The following is a 20,138-nucleotide window of genomic DNA, read 5'->3' on the forward strand; positions in this document are numbered from 1 at the left end:
GTCGTTTCGAATTGTGATTTATAATTAAGTCGTTTTTTTTATTTTTCGTTTTTCATTCGTTATTTTTCTCCGTTTTTGTTACTACCCTCATCATGAACGTCCTCGAATTTGGCGCCCATTCTCTTGAGGGCTATAACTGCGGCGACGGCCTTGGCCCAACGTTTCTTGATGACGTAGCGCTTGAGTTTCGTCTTGGTCACGTGGAGTTCAGTGCAGAGCGCCGATTGGATCAGCCACGGATGCGTCAGACTAGACGAGGCGGAGAGACGGTCGCTGCGTGAAACAAACGTACAACTATATTGCATCGTTTAGCGAAATTATCGATTGATGAATTTAATTTAATCATAAGAATAATAAATGAGAAAAAATCACACTCTGTCATCCGGTTCTAATTTAGGATCCATTGTGTTATGGGTACCTGAGACTGACAAACATACTTATATACGTTTAAGTAAATACATACAGTATTCACCTACAGTATACAGTGTGACTATACTGAGACCTTAGAACACATCTCAAGGTGGGTGGCGCATTCACGTCGTAGATGTCTATGGGCTCCAGTAACCACTTAACACCAGGTGGGCTGTGAGCTCGTCCACCTTTCTAAGCAATAAAAAATAAATAAATAAAACCCAGACATAGAGCAAACAAACTTCGCAAAAATTAAGTCGAAAATAAGTTGAAGGTTCAAATAAAAAACGCACAGTTTATTTTTAGAAGCCTTATATTTTAACAATAAATTACAATTAAGTTAACCATAAGTACAATAAGGAACAAAATGTTAATTCATCTAATTCTCCAGATGCCCTATTTACATACAAAAAAAAAAATTACGAAACCATTCGCCATTGGAATCCTATTCACGAAATTCCTTTCACTCAGTCTTTCGTTCCGAAACTATCAGAATTTCAATTTAGACTAGATTTGTCATACAAAATTGTCATTTCATCTGCCTTCTAATCTCTGTTACTTTGGTAACTTAAGTGTCATGTGATGGCACTATACCCTGTTCTAGTAGTAAGAGAACGATCACTTCATATTATTAACTTCACTAGTTTTCTTCCTTTGAGTCTTTTCGTCTGAGGTTTGTCGCTGGAAAAACGCATGGAGACTGGACATAGAATTTTGTGCAAGTTGGTTTGAGGGCGACCATTCTAAGGAAATCGATTGATGTCTCCCTCCATTCGAGGTGCCTCCAGCCGACCTCTCCGCTTCGATATCCTCGTTCTCCCCCCATTTTTCTAATAAGTGTAACAAGAGGTCTTTCGTTCTATGAGCGTTGTTCTCATCTCCCCTTCTGTAGGGAATTTGGCGGCCGTTTTCCGCGCCGTTCACTAATTTGTCGATTTTATCGCGTCTTTTGTCGAATTCCTGGAAGAAGCTGTTCCGGACCTCCACCGGTTGTTCAGGGACGTCTCTGCTTAAGTTGGTGACTCGTTTCGACCTGGTCGACTTGGCCCACGGCATTTTGCTCGTCATCGGCCTCTCGGAGTCCTTGTCTGTGAGAAACGCCGTCGATATCTTCGTAGTCGATTTAGATGTGAATATTCTTCTATCTTTTTTATTGGCGTCTCCATTGGTCACCGTTTTCGTCACTGTCACTTTTGCTTCTTTCTTAATCCCATTGGGCAGTTTCTCTTCTTTAATTTCTTTATTTTCCGTAACGTTTTTATCGAGCTCTCTACTGTTGTTGTTGTTCGTCAGATCCGTGTTCATCGTGGACAGCATGAAAAGGTGATCCGATAGCTTTTTTATTTCCTCAGCCAAATTCTTTCGAACGAACACGTCGTGTTTTTTATGCAAAAAGCATGAACTGTCGGAAGCGCGGCGTTCCACAGGATTGTATCTTTTGGCGGGGAATGTAGTGTCTCTGAGCGGAGGGGGCTCCAAGTCGTCCTCGTCGAAGACTCCGTCGGGCGAGCTGGTGAGGGACGTGGCGAGGGAGCTTCGAGGAGAGGGCGAGCAGCCTCCGACGGAGGACCGCTCGCAGAGAGCGAGGCAGGTGATCTCGTGCGCTTCGTTGTCGAAGACGTAAGGAGAGTTGGGATGGTCACCCCAGCGCTCGACGAAGAGGCGCAGGTTGTCCTTGGTGACGTCGAGTTCATGTTTCCGCGCGGGCGGGGGCGCCACCCACGCGTGCCGGAGACACTCCGCCGCGCTGGGCCGTGACCTGCGGCAAACACCCCTTGTTACTACCGTCCCAACACCGAGTGTTACGGGGCTCATACGACATGTCCATGCTACGTGTGGTGGATGGTTATTTTAACAAAAGGATGACTTACTATTTCAAAAGTGAATATTTTTTATGATTATAAGATTACTGGTGGGTCTGAGGCCTTTTCAGTTTCATCAAGACAGGTGGGCGAGTAAAGGCTCAACCAGGAGGGGTGGGATTTGTTAACAGCTGGCCGAGCGCCTCCGAAGGAGACCTAACAACTCAAGAGCAGCTGCTTCGCTAATGAATCTATTACCGGATCGGTATTACAAAAGTAAACTATTTTAGACTGTGCGATGTTACTGACAGTTTTCATTAATTCGACCCGGTTATATTGAACAGGATTTGATTTATTCCATTCATTTCGCTAATTAACAAGATATTGGAGTGTGACTCAAATAACCAAGACAGATGCGACATATCGAAGGGTGAAAAGGCTATTTGGATTAAGCGATACTTATGCAACTTTACAGGAGAACCATTTAAAGTTTAAAACTTGTGTAAAAGCGTAAAATTTGGAAAATTATTCATAACCAAAAAAACTTCTTTAGGTATTTGAATGGAGGAAACTTAATTGTGAAGTTCAATTAGAAACATCGAGTTGTTGGTATTAATCTATACGAATATATAAATCTACAGTGGTTTTTACGGATGTTCCGTTATAACTACTGAACCGTGCATCCGATTGACTTGAAACTTGGTATCCATGTTGGAAATATATGTACTTAATGGATATGCTGATATTTATATGAGTGTTGGACTCCCTAATAATAATGACAATAAATAATAATGTTAATTTTAAATGCCCAGCGAAGCGGGCGAGCACGGCTAGTATTATATAAAACGGAACTTTACAAAGATAAATGTCGCGTTATAAGTGAAATGTCGCTCAAACCAAATAGTCTATCCATCCCTCGATACGATGTTATTAAAAATCTCTACGGAAACTTTCATAATATGATTAATGTTTTTTTGTGAATGTACGTGCTTCTATTTCTCAGTTACTTTATATTTCAAATGCGATGCTAAGCTGAAGAAATGAATATTGTCATATTTCATTAAAATTGCGAGACCTAATTTGTGATTTTCGTTTGTCGAAATTGACTACAAATGCGAACATCATGCATTGAAAATTAATTATTCAATGATAGTAAGTCATCCTAGAGTCATCTATAGTTATTAGAGGATAATTACTGAATTTGCATTATGAATCGGCTAAACAACCATCTACATTGTATAATATCTACTAATAATTCTAAAAGCAATTTGTCTTTTCTACAATTTACTAAATTCAGTATTTGTTAGTGATAATTTTCTACTACGTGCAATGCTATGTTAGTTACTGGGATTAAACAGTGTTGGATAACACAGTAACAAAGGGTATTCACCCGGCTGGCTTTAACAGCTTTTAAATTTACGCCGATAATTGCCATACGAAATACGAATTACAAAGTAAAACAGTAAAAATAATAACAAACTACTACCAAAATTACAAGTTGACAATTTCTACAATGATGAAAAAAACTACTATTTTTTTTATATTTTTTTTATGTTGGTAACATTCTATTCGGTAGTGATGTGCTTAGTGCGAGTTTTTTAACGTTCTCGATAGCGTAAAAGTTAGCTCATATTTGTATGGAATGGGATCGTTTGCGTACGTTTGCCGCTAGGGGCGCTGTTCCAACTGCATGCAAAATTGGGTTAACTTTCTCGCTATCGAGAACGTTAAGAAACTCGCACTAAGCATTCTGGAGTCATTGTCGTAATATTCTTAATTACTCACTCTTTGTCTTTCACGAGCAGTTTCCGTATGAAGTCCTTTGCGTCTTCGGATATTTCATTGAAGGCTTCATCGTCGAAGTCATATTTTGCGACAGTCACGTTCGCCATTGTCTCTATATCGGTTTCTCCCATGAACGGGGACAGTCCTGATAGTCTGGAATTCATGAAAACACAGCCTTTATTCTACTGATTAAGTCGAATAAATATACTTATTCTTATACTTAAGATACTTAAGTCGTCGTGACCTAAAGGATAAGACGTCCGGTGCATTTGTGTTGAGCGATGCACCGGTGTTCGAATCACGCAGGCGGGTACCAGTTTTTCTAATGAAATATGTACTTAACAAATGTTCACGATTGACTTCCACTGTGAAGGAATAGCGTCGTGTAATAAAAATTAAACCCGCAAAATTATAATTTGCGTAAACACTGGTGGTAGGACCTCTTGTGAGTCCGCGCGGGTAGGTACCACCACCCCGCCTATTTCCGCCGTGAAGCAGTAATGCGTTTCGGTTTGAAGGTTGAAGGGTAGCCGTTGTAACTATACTTGAGACCTTAGAACTTATATCTCAAGGTGGGTGGCGCATTTACTGCGGGATTCGAACACCGGTACATCGCTAGATACGAATGCACCGGACGTCTTATCCTTTAGGCCACGACGACTTCAAAGTCGTAAAACTAGTTTTAATTACTGTTGATCTGTTGATACTGATTGACTAATGACTACAATGTCATCGAAAACGTGAAAAACTTATGTACTCACAGGACATAACATATGACTCCGACGGACCACATGTCAGTGCCGTAACCGATCTGATCGAAGTTGACCACCTCGGGGGCAACGAACTCCGGGGTCCCGAACAACACTTGCAGCTTCTTCTCCGGGTCATAGAATCTGGCGAGACCAAAGTCTATAATCTTGATACGGTTACCGGTCTTCGTTAGGCAGAGAATGTTTTCGGGCTGCAAAAGAAAATGATCGATTTTTTTATTAATTTTTTTAATTTACGTTTTTTCTTCTTCTTTTTCTTACCTAAGCTGATAGCATTGAGAAGCTATATCAGCGAACCTTAACTAGTAATACCTGCTCACGGGGCTCAAACCTGACGACGTTGCTAACACGAACCCTAGTAAAAGCCCTGCTTCGCAGAATCTATTACCGGATCGGAAACGCGACCCACTGAGAAGATCCGGCGAGAAACTCAGTGGGCTGTGTCTGAGGGTTGAATTTACGATAAACCGCTAAATTAACGTATTTAATTATAGTCATGATGATTATTCCTATTTGGTAAAGTAAAAGCTTCTTATTCGCGCTTCCTTCATTCGCGTTTTCATTAAATTAAGATGGGTGGACGAGCTCACAGCCCACCTGGTGTTAAGTGGTTACTGGAGCCCATAGACATCTACAACGTAAATGCGCCACCCACCCTGAGATATAAGTTCTAAGGTCTCAAGTATAGTTACAACGGCTGCCCCACCCCTCAAACCGAAACGCATTACTGCTTCACCGCAGAAATAGGCAGACTGGAACGTTACTTACTTTTTTTTTAATTTTGACAGCGAAGTAAGTTTAACGTCTTCGCAGCGTTACTAAACAGAAACGTCAATCAAACCGACACTAGGGATGTACGTCGTTTCGCAGATTTTCCGACATTTTGATTTACGAGTTGGAATCGAACCAAAACGGTCGTTTTATAACGTTCGAACGTTATCATTATCAACAACGTGAACGTATTGTAGAATTAAATTTTACACCGAGCCAATAAACTGTTTACGAGATTGTGCTTCAGAAAAAATGTTAACACGACCACCCTCTGAAAATGTAATTCTCGATATTCAGTTGTTTTATTCGTAAGACGTAAAACTTATTGAAACGAATGAGATGACGGTTGAGAATGAAGTACTTTATTTCTTGGTAATTGACTATGGTACACTACTAGTACATATTGTAACCACTAGATGCCGCTAGTATTTTTTTTTTTTTTTTTTTTTTTTTTTTTTTATTTTTTTTTTTTATTGCTTAGATGGGTGGACGAGCTCACAGCCCACCTGATGTTAAGTGGTTACTGGAGCCCATAGACTTCCACAACGTAAATGCGCCACCCACCTTGAGATACAAGTTCTAAGGTCTCAAGTATAGTAACGACGGCTGCCCCACCCTTCAAACCGAAACGCATTACTGCTTCACGGCAGAAATAGGCAGGGTGGTGGTACCCACCCGCGCGGACTCACAAGAGGTCCTACCACCAGTAATTACGCAAATTATAATTTTGCGGGTTTCATTTTTATTACACGATGTTATTCCTTCACCGTGGAAGTCAATCGTGAACATTTGTCGAGTACGTATTTCATTTGAAAAATTGGTACCCGCCTGCGGGATTCGAACACCGGTGCATCGCTCAACACGAATGCACCGGACGTCTTATCCGTTAGGCCACGACGACTTAAAATAATTAGTATAAATTAAACTTATTATTTCGATATTAATAAATAAACATATTTTAACAAAACCCAGGGCCCTGAAACTGCGATACTATAAGACACATATTTTTTTGTATGGAAACTAGCGACATCTTGTAGCGAATGCCCCTAAACTTTAATTTTGTAGTAATCGGAACTAGTGGAAGCGAATCAGCGAACGGATCACCTGAAGCGAAGCGGAAGAAGTGAATTAAGGATTTTAAAGTGTTCTGTGTGTATTCTAAGTGTTAATACAGTGTTAAATTTTGTATTTCGGTGGAATTTTTATTTATACCAAACCCCGGCGCGTAACAATTGTTGGAGTTGATAGATATAGAAACCCCTTAACAAAAAAAAGTAAACATAGATATAGACAGTGACAGTAAGTGTCTTGACTAGTGAAAAAATATTTGTCGATTCGTTAAGTAAAACAAAATAACAAAACTGTGATTTCGATTAAAAACCCATGTATAGATAAGACATGACTTAAAGGTCTTAATTACCAGGTCATAAAATCACTTAAACAAAAAAAATCGTCTACCTTTAGATCCAGGTGGAGTATATTCTGGCGGTGAACGAACTCGATGCCCTCGCAGATCTGTCGCATGAACACAGTACAGGCGCGCTCTGTCAGAACGAAATCTTCGTCGATGACTCTTTCGAACAGCTCGCCTCCCGTTATTCTATAAAAATTTAAATCAATTTCAGTTCTAAAGTGATTCTTTTCTTCGTTAAGCAACACCAAATTCGTATTTAACAAAACAAAATAAAAGATTTTGTTCTTATTTCAATAATATCAGGTACTAGCGGCCCGCTCCGGCTTCGCTCGGGCCTTTAACAAAAATTTCAACGATAAGTCGTAGTACATTATTTTATTCTATCATCAATAGTTTTCGCAGGGCACACGATGTAAAGAATATTTTAGGTAATTTCTTTACACCTTGGGTTATTGGAGTTTTAGGGAACCATATTTTTTTTCAAAAAAGTTATAGCCTATGTCACTCGGGAGTAGTGTAGCTTCCAAACAGTGAAAGAATTTTTCAAATCGGTTCAGTAGTTTCGGAGCCTATTCAATACAAACAAACAAACAACTCTTTCCTCTTTATAATATTAAGTATACTTTAACAGTATATTAACTTGAGGTTAAATGCTTAACTTGAGGTTTAAGCAACATTTCGTTTAGTATGCGAGATTTATCTTTGTATTTAAAGGTGCGTTTAATTTGGTATTCTAATAGCATCAACAGTTCGATGTTTTTAATTGAACTTCAATTAAGTTTACTTAATTCAAATACCTGAAGATGTTTTTTTGTTATGAGATTTTTTCCAAATTTTAAACCTTAAATCGCTCTCCTGTGAAGTTGCAAAAATGTCTCTTAAACCAAATACTTTAAACCAAGCCTTTCACCCCTCGATATTCAATTTATTGTAAACACAAAAATTGAACATACATACAAATGTGATGCTTATATTATGGTCACGTACGTAATTAACTGTCATACTGTGTACTAATGTTTAATCTCATAGCCAATAATAATGCCTTCTAAACCACTAGGAGAACTTATATTTAGAGAAAGCAAATGGATAAGCCCGCAATGAATTTAAAGTCATTCCGTCTCTCATCGAAGCCACATTCCAATAAGACAGTTGGCGCCAGACAGGATTATCACACGCATAATATTCTCAAGCCGAGAATCCATTAGCACGAAGGGTTCGAACTTTAAAACCATTACAAGATAACGGCAGTAGCGTTAGACAAAAAACATTTCCGTAAACTAAGTCCGCCGGTACCGAATGGTTGCCAAAAGAACCGTGGCTGATCAAAGTGATGACATCGGAGGATGGCGGGGCTTGGTGCCGAAATAGAACGATAAGAAGCTTTAGGGTTGCCAATTAATTTTACGAAATTTTACCGCGGTTTTGCAATTGAGGTTTTGTAGGCAGCGGCTTGGCTTTGCCCCTGGCATTGCTGAAGTCCATGGGCGACGGTAACCACTCACCATCAGGTGGGCCGTATGCCCGTCTGCCTACAAGGGCAATAAAAAAAAATTTGATGGCGTTCTAATTAAGTTCGAGTAAGATTCGAGTTCTAAACTTAACCGCGTCACTGGTAGTTGCGCTGACTGTACTTAACATAGCGTACATACCATACCAATCGGTTCGATTATAATTCGGTAGGAATAAATATTTGTAAACGATATTCGGCATTCGTTGTTTGGATGTACTAGTCGCTTAGGTTGTGAAGATTTATTCACGACCAGTTTAATTGATGATCTAGCATTACTTTGTTTGACAAAACCTTATAAATTCGTGTCTAGTTAAAGATGATCTAAAATTAAGATTCTTTCATTTGTATACTATCCAGAAAGAGGTCAGGGCCGAACATCAGCTTCAACGCAAATGCCTCTCGTATTTAAACAGGCAATAGATTCAGAAAGCGCGTTAGATGTTGTTTGTCTATTTCGAGATTATAAACATTATTGTGACACTTCCAAGGAATTTATGTGATTCCGTGCCAAAATATGGACAGGAAAGTGTCGCTTGTTTGTTGTCGGGTGACGTCTGATTAGTAACAGACAATATTGTTATTACTACATAGTATACAACAAAGTCGCTTTCTCTGTCCCTATATCCCTATGTATGCTTAAACCTTTAAACCTACGCAACGGATTTTGATGCGGTTGTTTTTAATAGATAGAGTGATTGAAGAGGAAGGTTTATATGTATAATAACATCCATTAAGTAGTGGAGAAATACTAGTTGTTATACAAATCTCTAATTTAATAGATCAGGCCACGTGCAGTGCCCAACAAATACTGCACATCGTCCTGTAGAAAGAGACAATCGGCTAATCTTGGCTTTGTATAGCGTTATCTCTGTTGTAGTTCAGTATCTATTGGGACTTTTAATAATAATAGTGATACTATTGAACGTCTTTTCGATGTTGGTACAAGTTTGGCAATGCGAAAGTTTCGATTTTATGAATTTTTCCATAGATATTATTACTCCGTATATATGTAAGATCTCAAAGACGATGAGATCTAATTGAACGTGGTCTAGAGAATGAGATGATAGATCGTAGATACACACTGATTCATCCAGGGGGCTGGAAAACAATCTGATTATGAATATAAATATTTTATTGCATTCCGTATAGGTTTTACCTCAAAATTTTAAAATTTAGTGCCGTCATATTTTATTAACAATACCATATTGCCATTCAGTCGTTCATATAATAATCGTTTATTAATTAAGTTTATTTAATAAATTGAATTAGTAATATTTCCATTGTTTTTCATTTTTGCGACGTTTTGATTACTTTAAAGTTTTCGTGGTCCCGGACGCAGGGCGATAGTGACGCGAATACCAAATGAGAGATAAAAGCGTACTATTGCGGTTAATTTAATTAAATAATATATAACCGATGTTGTGGCAGCCCTGTTTAGATCGAGAGCAACAAGGTCGATGTCAACGTTACATTCAGGCCACTTTACAACGTCATGTAGGTAGCGGCTCCGCGCTTTCACTGAAATGCTTTTAGTAGACCAGCGAGTGTTGTTTCGAAAGATATCGTGGAATGTTTGTGAAATAATACGACAACGTGAAAAACAAATTAAGATTTACGTTGCGATTCGTATAGTTTCAGTCAAATGACGTTCTTGCGAAATATGGATTTTAGCTGTTGGTATTTTAAATCGATGATATTTTTCTTTACTACTTTCAATAGCATTTTTTACTACCTATGCTGATAGCCTTGAAAGGCTATTTCAGCTTCTCCTTGACGTGTAGATGAGCTCACGGGGCTCAAACCGCGAGTGTTGCTAGCACAGTGCTTCGCAGAATCTACCACCGGATCGAAAACGCGACCCACTGAGAAGATCCGGCGAGAAGCTCAGTGGGCTGTGTCTGTGGGTTAATTCACTCGTCGAGCCCTTCGTCGTTCGGTTCGACGAGGACGGTGACCGGAACAATAGCAAATACATAAGCAGGAATACGGCAATTGTGGCCCGTATTGTTCGTCTGGGAGATTGCTAGTTCAGGATTGTATACTACCTTACTAATTAAATTCGATGTGTATCATTAAAGACAGGAGAATGAATCTATGTGTGCTCGTATTTAGTTGTTGGGTAAGGTTAAGTCGTTGCCTATCAACAAAGATGTTCTTCGAATATTATTTCGTAAAGGACCAGTGTGGAGTTCGACTAAGTTCAAGAAAGCATTCCTGGGCGAGTTCGTGCGTGACTTAACGAAGTCACCACGTCATCACGTCATACGTCACGAAATCATTATTTCTGGAATAGCAATGGTTTTATTCGAAATTCATTTGTGAGTAATGCGTACGTGCGACAGTATTTTAGCAATCAGTTAATTAACAGAACTAGAGGTCCCGCAGTAGTCGAAATTCGACTATAATTAATTGGAATTGTAAATTTGTACACTATTATGATTGTATTTTATACATTTATATTCACAAAATTCGCCAAGACTACACTATAAAAAATATTAATAAAGACAAACAATATTTAATCTATTCTCAATTTGACAACAGACGTCAAGAACAAAAGTTTGACAATAAATAGTATGCATGCGTGTGTGCGTCAAATACATGGTATGTAGTATGTGTAATGTTTCTTTATTGATTTAATGTCTCTTTTACGCATTATTTAAAAAAATATTAGCATTGTGCACTTCTTCTCTATATTCTCTATAAGTCTGGAAAATTTCATACTCCTCCGTCCGCGCAATTTTCATAAAAAGGGATACAAAGTTTTTGCTTCACGTATTAATATATAGATAGGCGGCCGCAACATTTATGAGGGCTAATTAAAAAAAATTAGACATTCGACACACAAACGTCATGACCAGGATTTAATGAAAGGGCATCCGGATATTTCTATTTTGACCAAGGTTGAACAGTGATATATCGCTTCGTTGTTTTGGTAAGTTTTTTCAGTGAATCTCGTGGGCGTTGTTATTTTTGGCAACATAGTAACTTTTTTAAAAAGCCGCGAGGGAAACGTCTTTTCGGAGCCATTGAAATTAGCGGTCATTGTTTAAGTGACAGTAACCACCCGAAGACCGGACGTCTCATATATCATAATTGTCAAAAAAGAAATTGATGATCTGGTCTTGAATAGCTACGGCACTTTTGTGACTAAAATGTACTAACGAATTATTTACGAAAATTCACCATATCTAAATACATACTTAAAATAAGGCACCCACAAAACAGTATGACATCAATAAATTAAATGTCTTGAAATAGTAGAGAAAATATAATTCTTAAAATGTATTTAAATCTTAAGGTGCCAGAGATTATGATCGAATTCCGCATTCACTAGTAAAATTACGAAATGTTATTTGGTTGAATATGTTCGCACGGTATAAAAATCCTTCCTATTTTGCACTGAAACAACATTTCGGTTCGAGGATCTAATGTGATCCTAATCATTATCCTTAAACAACTTAAACAACTTCACCTCTATATCTCTTAAATTGATTTGCAAACTACATAACCTGAGAAAATTACTAATGGTAGGACCTCTTGTGATTCCGAACGGGTAGGTACCACCACCCCGCCTATTTCTGCCGTAAAGCAGTAATGCGTTTCGGTTTGAAGGTTGGGTCAGCCGTTGTAACTATACTTTAGAACTTATATCTCAAGGTGAGTGGCGCATTTACGTTGTAAATGTCTATGGGCTCCAGTAACCACTTAACACCAGGTGAGCTGTGAGCTCGTCCACCCATCTAAGCAATAAAAAAAATATCTCACTTTCTCATTATCGCGATTAATGATTCGCGTTCTATAGTTTTCGAAATTGTAAGATGGCGTCTTAGCTTTAGGTGGCGCGATGGCGTGGCCTAAGTAATGGCGGCGGTTTTGTCTCAAAATATACATCAAAGTTTTTTTCCGTTAATTTGGAAAGTTCATGAGTAATTCCTTTGTTTGTTTACTCCGAATATCCTCGTGCTAGGTTTACGTCACGTCACGTTCCCATCTTTTATTTATACATTTTGAAACGATTGAATGAATTCACGGACGTTTGGACGTTTCTGTAGTATTTGTTTTTTTTTAACCGTGCAGTGACGTCATAATAACGATATTTTAGCGCGATTTTCTTCTAAATTTATTTTGCTCCAAGAATTTGTGACATCCGTGGCTTGTGACGTCCTTAAAAAGCTTATTGACCTAAATAGTTTTTAGTTAATAGCTGCGAATTAGTGATGATATAAAACATGACTTCGTTTTTAATTTATAATTATTAACAAGAACATTAGTTCGAAGTTTATAAAATAATTACTGATATTTGGGTGTATATTTGTATTTGCTAGTCAGCCACGTGTGGTCGCATATCGGCCTTGGTTTAAAAACATTCATTGTTGGGATACCAGCGCACAGCTGTTTAAAATAAGTGAAACTAAAAACCCACAGCCAAATTGTTGCTTTCCTTGCAAAAAACTGATAAAACTCAGATGTTTGGTTAACTGTCTGTAACACTTTCCCGGTAGACAATTATTTAGTGAACTGAGACGGTACTTTCTCTTGGGCATGTGTCAACGATTTTTTTTTTGTTTTTGTTATGTATTTGCTAATCGGATACGTTCGCCAGTTCACAGATACGTGGCAACAGAAAGCTGTCTAGGCCCCCTAAATATTTCACTTTATATCGTAATACTGCACGAAATTATTGTTTCAATTTGGATGTTGAAATATCATGCAGTCCGTGATTTCGAATTTCGCCTTTGTGTTAGGTTATGACGTGAAAAAGACCGCGAAAGAAATTCGATTTTCGAACTGAGTTTGCAACACAAAACAGCCTGGGTTTTTGAATTTAGCCACTGCATGCCGATAGTTCGAGAATAAAAACCTTAAAATAAATTCTTAAAATTAAATTTTTCATAGTTTTGTCATTACGAGTACTCGATGCATGCAGCCACCCACTGCGCAATGACGCATAATGAATAGAAGCGTCAAAGTCAAGTGCTCCCCTAAATGGCGACGCGTAACGTATGATATAAAATGAGTCGTGGCGTCAGGCATCGTCGGGCGTCAGTTATTACGGCGCATAGTTGGCACGACGCCAGCTGACCGGTCTCTAGGTACGTTCGTACACCCATTAACGATCACCTTACGATATTGTTTACAAGTTACGATTTGTCCTATATGTTTAAAAAAAAAAACCTAAATGCTATTCTGTATGCGGGTGTCAAGGTTACAGTGTTGAAGCATTTTAGGTTAATGATTTGTTACGTAATAAATGTCTCAGAGTTAAAGTATTACTAATACGTATTAGATTTTGAAGATTGTTTGTTTGCCAACATTATTTTGGCTGTCACTTTATTTGTATGGTTTCTTACACTATTCGATGATCCATATTCATTAGGAAATATTTTCTGTGAAGACGAACTAAGAATATGTGATATATCTTCATCCATTCCAAATTCTATATAGATTCAATTAATTCCGATCACAAGTTGAAGCGAGAACTAATGCCAAGTGAATGAACTAATAACTATTTAATTGGCTAATTCAGGTTATTGCATTAGGCAGAACATAAATAGTGGAATGGGTGTTTTTAGTGTTTGTAATACATATTTTATAATTCTTTTATAGTACTATTATACAAAAAAACTACGAAAATATTTTGAGTTTGGTTAAAAGTTTAAAGGGTAAATGAGTCGTCTATTATCAAAGGTGGCAATCTGTGCATTTGGACAAAAATTTTTTATTGATATGTCAATACAGATTGATTTGAATATAATCGTCTCCTTCAAAGAATACGGTTCAAAACCTGCATTAAATAAAGGTTAATAGTTAACCTGTTATTTATCTAAGATGTCGTTCCGAAGAGTTTTGTGACTGCCGATGGAATACAAAGTCAATAATTCGTTTTTCTGATTTACCAATCATTGTCCAAAAGTCAGATTGCCGCCTTTGATAATAGTCGACTCAAATGCTGTAGTTGAAATTTTCAATTATAGTATAGGTAGGGAGCATTTGGTGTAGCACGTATTTTTTTTAATTTAAAGCTTTTTTTTTCCTACCTAAGCTGATAGATAGCCTTGAGAGGTTATATCAGCGGAACCTAAACTAGTAGGTGGCCTCACGGGGCTCAAACCTGACGACGTTGCTAACACGAACCCTAGCAAGAGCCGTGCTTCGCAGAATCTACCACCGGATCGGAAACGCGACCCACTGAGAAGATCCGGCGAGAAACTCAGTGGGCTGTGTCTGAGGGTAATTTAATGCACAGTACGGACGAAGGTATGAACGGACTTTAGTTTATAAAAACAAAACAAGCTATATCCTTCTCAATTAAGTATAGTCAATTAAAACTGCGAACAATATTTAAAAGCAAACGATAAATTTCATATTTAAATGATAAATTTAAAACAAGAAATTTGTTTAAAAACATAATAATATTGCATCGTAACAGCGAAATGATGCAACCGATGAAACATTTATTTATTTTTTAACATGTCTCCAGTCGTGCCAACGTAAAAATATTCTTTAGTGTTTTTTAGGGTTACAAGATCGTAAATTGAAAATAACTTCGAAAAAATAAATTACTATTTATTTCTCAAACGAATAATTTGTATAAATGATAATATCGGGGATATATTTATTAGTCTCTGTAATTAATTTTGTTGATTGAGTTCCAAATCTTGCCGCTATCCAGAACCGAAGGTATTTATCATTACTAGAGGTCCCGCAGTAGTCGAAATTCGACTATAATTAATTGGAATTGTAAGTTTGTACACTATTATGATTGTATTTTATACTTCTATAATCACAAATTTCGCCAAGACAACACTATAAAAAATATTAACAAAGACAAACAGTATTTAATCTCAATTTGACAACAGACATCTAGAACAAAAGTTTGACAATAAATAGTATGCATGCGTGTGTGCGTCAAATACATGGTATGTAGTGTGTGTAATGTTTTCTTTATTGATTTAATGTATCTTTTATGCATTATTTAAAAAAAATATTAGCATTGTGCACTTCTTCTCTATATTCTCAATAAATGTAGAAAATTTCATACTCCTCCGTTCGCGCAATTTTCGTAAAAAGGAATACAAAGTTTTTTCTTCACGTATTAATATATAGATTAGGTTGATTTTTTTTTAACTACACGGAATTTTCAATTATCTGCATTCTATTGGTAAACATGGTAATTTTCTAGGTTTTCGTAAATGAATACCGCGGGACATTTACATTGTGAACAAATACGACTGGTTCCTTTTCTAATCGTCAAGGTTCAGAATAATTATGCAAATTAACGTCACGGAATAAAAGTGAAATCTCCGTGTAATTAATGCGTCAAGGCGTGCTCACATCTGTCGACAAGTCAAGCCTGTCAGCGGTTGCTCTAATTGCGCCTAAATATAACATGAAATTAAGGAAATATACTTAATGTCTCATTAATAATGATGACAGATTCGGTATCGCGTTGAACATTTTAATTGCGGTGAGAAAATTCTAGAACCATCTTATCGTTCCTAAGCATTCGATACGGCTAACACATTACTAATACATTTATTAAATATATATGACGATATTTGAAGTAGAAGGCGTTGAAGTTGTTCAAAACATACGAACTTAGGATTTGAATCCAGTCATAGTTCGCATTCGAATAATCTCATTCCGGATTTTATCCTGCAAGCTGAAGTGGCAGTGGGCTGGTCATATATACCGCAGTACTGACGATCGCTGGAGCAGACGGGTTCTCGAGTGGAGACCGCGCAGCGGAAGACGTAACGTGGGACGCCCCCTGGCTAAATGGTGCGATGACCAGGTGACCAGGTCCGCACGGTGGCCAGCAAGAAGTGGATGAGGAGAGCCGCAGACCGGGCTCAGTGGTGTAGATTGGGAGAGGCCTATGCCCAGCAGTGGACGACTGTGGGCTGTTGATGATGATGATAGTTCGCATGTCGCGTTTTGTAAATTCAAACGCGAAGTTCTTTATTCAGTATATTCGTTAACTAGCACTCCGATTTACACGAAATACATAAATGTGTACTTGTATAGATATCTTTGAGCATAAAATCGGTCAAGTGTGCTCAATGGTTTATCCATTATTTTTCATAGCAAAACGGTTTCAAAGAAATAATCAATAAAACATTTTCAGCGCTCATAACTACTACACAGTCTTATAAATATTGGTGTTTGTGTGGAATAAAAAAAAATGTTTACATTACGTTTTATTTCAAGATTGAATTAATAAACCTCGAAACTGTTCAAAATGAGTTTTTCTTAAAAAATAAATCCTAATATTTTAATTATATAAACTTGAATGTTAATAAGCTGTATTGTATAGGTGAGTTTTAAAATTAAGCAGTCTAAGCTTTTTGTTTATTATATTCTTAAATATAAGCTTCGCGTTTTAATTTTTTATTTAATTCTGGTATACTATATGAAATGTTAATGAATGTAATATGGATCCAAATATGAAGTAAACGAAATAAAATAAAATAAAATGCTTTTTGTGGCTAGGGGAATTTCTCGCTACACCAGACATGGACGATCGACGATTATATCTCAAGGTGGGCGCATTAACGTCGTAGATGTCTATGGGTTCCAGTAACCACTTAACACCAGGTGGGCTGTGAGCTCGTCCGCCCATCCAATCAATAAAAAAAAAGATTACAATGTTAAAATATATATCTGTCGAACGCGATGTTAGGTTGTAATTACCTAGATATTTTAAGAGTACGCGCGCTTGGCAACAAAATATGACAACACGACAAAATTATTTAAAATATAAAATGACAAAACGATGTGATTAACGAGGTCGCGTTCTTCTTATCGATCTTTCACTAAAATGATCGATAGTTGCAAAAGAGCACAACATTCCGGCAACACATTTTACGTACTGTCCTTAACCCACATGCGACCGAGTCAAGCGCAGAACTGAGACATAAAACAGAATTCGCGTATCGATGACTCAACTACAACGCGGTCGGACCGCTACGGAATCGTGAATACGTATTTTGAATTTATTTAATTTTCAAATGTTGTTTATGGCCAAACCGAGAAAGGTCGACAGTGGTAAATTTCGAAAAAAAAATTAGGGAATGTGACACGTTGGCAACCCATTAAGTTTTTGTATCAATCTCCAATGATTTTTTATACAACAGATATGTTATCTTCATAGTAACTGACTCTTCAAAATCTTCAAATCTGATCGCGCCATATATATCTACATACCTAACGATATAGTGCACACACATGTTGACAAGTAGCATTAATGAAAAGTACAAAAGATGGGATAAGCGCGTGAGTAAAAAAGATAACTATAATAGGAACGATTGCACTTGTTATATTATTATTGCATTTGTTTAGCCGCGACTAAAGACGAAACGTCCCAATTGGCCTGTTTTAGAGTCTTCACTTGACGTGCGCTTGAAACATATCTGCTTCTTTTTACATATAAAATATCATTGTCAATCTCACTAAATTTGACATCATTTAGATTGTAATCATTAATAACGTAAGGGCCAATAAACTTATTTTAGCATGTTGTCTAATTTTGGTACGTTACTGACACGGTTTTTGCGTTATTGTAATGAACGAAGACACATGCTTTTATAAGTCTTACACAATAATAAATCGCTTTTAAATCCGATGACTCAACTGAGGAATTTACTTGTTTGTTTACATTATAAAGTTGTACGATACGTGTTCATTTTAAAAGGACTGAAGTCAGACTTTTAAGGTTGGTTAATTAATTGCCTCGATGCTTACTGTTGATGCGAATGCGGGCTTTTTTACTTTTTGTTTTTTTTGGATCGTATTTTTTTGTATTGGTCACACTTTTAAGTCATGGTTTTTAGTCTTTATATATTATATTTTTTTGTATATTTTGAACAGAAAAAGGAGTTTAAAAATGGTACATGTGAGTTAGCATAACTATTTTTAATATTTGAAAGTCGAAAATAATAAACCTGAAGCATCTATCTTAATTTTGGATTTTCGTTATTTTAATTTTACTAGAGGTCCCGCAGTAGTCGAAATTCCACTATAGTTAATTGGAATTGTAAGTTTGTACACTATTATGATTGTATTTTATACTTCTATAATCACAAATTTCGCCAAGACTACACTATAAAAAATATTAACTAAGACAAACAATATTTAATCTCAATTTGACAACAGACGTCAAGAACAAAAGTTTGACAATAAATAGTATGTAGTGTGTGTAATGTTTTCTTTATTGATTTAATGTATCTTTTATGCATTATTTTAAAAAAATATTACCATTGTGCACTTCTTCTCTATATTCTCTATAAGTGTGGAAAATTTTATACTCCGCCGTCCGCGCAATTTTCGTAAAAAGGTATACAAAGTTTTTGCTTCACGTATTATTTTAATTTTATGACGTAAATAATTCTCTAAAAAAAAAAAAACTTGTCTTTGGATTCAACTGGACAAAAACCAGCCCATGTTAACGTAGATTTGACATATTTAATGGTAAATAAATAACACACTCATTGGTAAATCTGTAACAATGCCAATTACTTTAATAAATTCAAACGCTCATATTTTAATTGTGAGCTTCATGTCCAACGGGGCCGCCGTAATTGGCATGCGTTCTTAAGATAAATAACGTATCCCTTATCTTAAATAATCTGTTTCAAACAAACGGAAACGCCACGGTCACGTAATTCGTGCGTTCCAACTTCGTATGATATTTGCACACGTTTCCTTGTTCATCTATATTTGTGATCTAGAGAAAGGCCGGGAGCCGAAAAGAAATTGTATTTAATCTGTTTCATTTGGTCCAATTTTTTTTTTCAAAATAGATCTTCTATTTATTTCGTAACGATGAGACATCGGATGCAAGACGTGTACGTATGTAAAAATAAAACGTTGAAGTGCAATTAATTTCATCAAAATGGTGTACTTCGGGAATAAAATAAGTTTGACCATTCGTTGGGCAAAGGCAGTATTTTTACCTAGAGTTTTTTTTTTGTAAATATTTCTAAACGTTTCCGTATTGAGATAATATTTTTTAGCCTGGCAACATTCACGAATGCTGAGAAATGAATAATTTTACTTTTTAGTCGACATCTTTATTTCTGAAGATCGTGTTTAGCTTGATGACTTCTCTCATCAATCGAATCACATTAAATTAATAATAATAAATAAAATGTATTTATTTTATATATTTTTTTATCATAAACCTAATTTAAATGATATCCTAATCGTTTTTTTGTATACAGTTTCCAGATCATTATCCCATATAAAAGAGAACTAACCAAATCAATGCGATTGTCCATATAGTAAGTACAGCGGACCTAAACTTTCACCGCCTCCGTTGGTAGCTTCAAAAATACACAAATTGGCAACACAGTCGTGTACTAGGGAAACATTAAAAATGAAAATATCACAGTATTTTTACTGGTGGTAGGACCTATTGTAGTCCGCGCGGGTAGGTACAAACACCCTGCCTATTTCTGCCGTGAAGCAGTAATGCGTTTCGGTTTGAAGGGCGGGGCAGCCGTTGTAACTATACTTGAGACCTTAGAACTTATAGCTCAAGGTGGGTGGCGTATTTACGTCGTAGATGTCTATGGGCTCCAGTAACCACTTAACACCAGGTGGACTGGGACCTCGGCCACCCATCTAGCAATTAAAAAAAATGACTCACTTTCTCATTACCGCGATTAATGAAT

At 36.9% G+C, this 20,138-nt stretch overlaps 1 protein-coding gene across 1 annotated transcript in view; it reads right to left on the reverse strand.

Annotated features, from left to right (window-relative positions):
• Positions 1-706: 706 nt before the first annotated feature.
• The window catches only part of LOC114242701 (myosin light chain kinase, smooth muscle), a 62,109-nt gene continuing 42,677 nt past the window's right edge, over positions 707-20,138 (reverse strand). Inside the window, exons 5-8 of the mRNA XM_089739306.1 lie at positions 6,998-7,139; positions 4,760-4,959; positions 3,999-4,151; positions 707-2,170 (exon numbers count right to left, since the gene is read on the reverse strand). Of these exons, the coding sequence (XP_089595432.1) occupies positions 1,030-2,170; positions 3,999-4,151; positions 4,760-4,959; positions 6,998-7,139 (1,636 nt within the window). The 3' untranslated portion in view covers positions 707-1,029. The remainder of the gene's footprint in view (positions 2,171-3,998; positions 4,152-4,759; positions 4,960-6,997; positions 7,140-20,138) is intronic.

The sequence above is a fragment of the Bombyx mandarina genome, chromosome A1 (assembly GCF_030267445.1).
Source record: "Bombyx mandarina strain Sakado chromosome A1, ASM3026744v2".
NCBI classification, from domain to species: domain Eukaryota; kingdom Metazoa; phylum Arthropoda; class Insecta; order Lepidoptera; family Bombycidae; genus Bombyx; species Bombyx mandarina.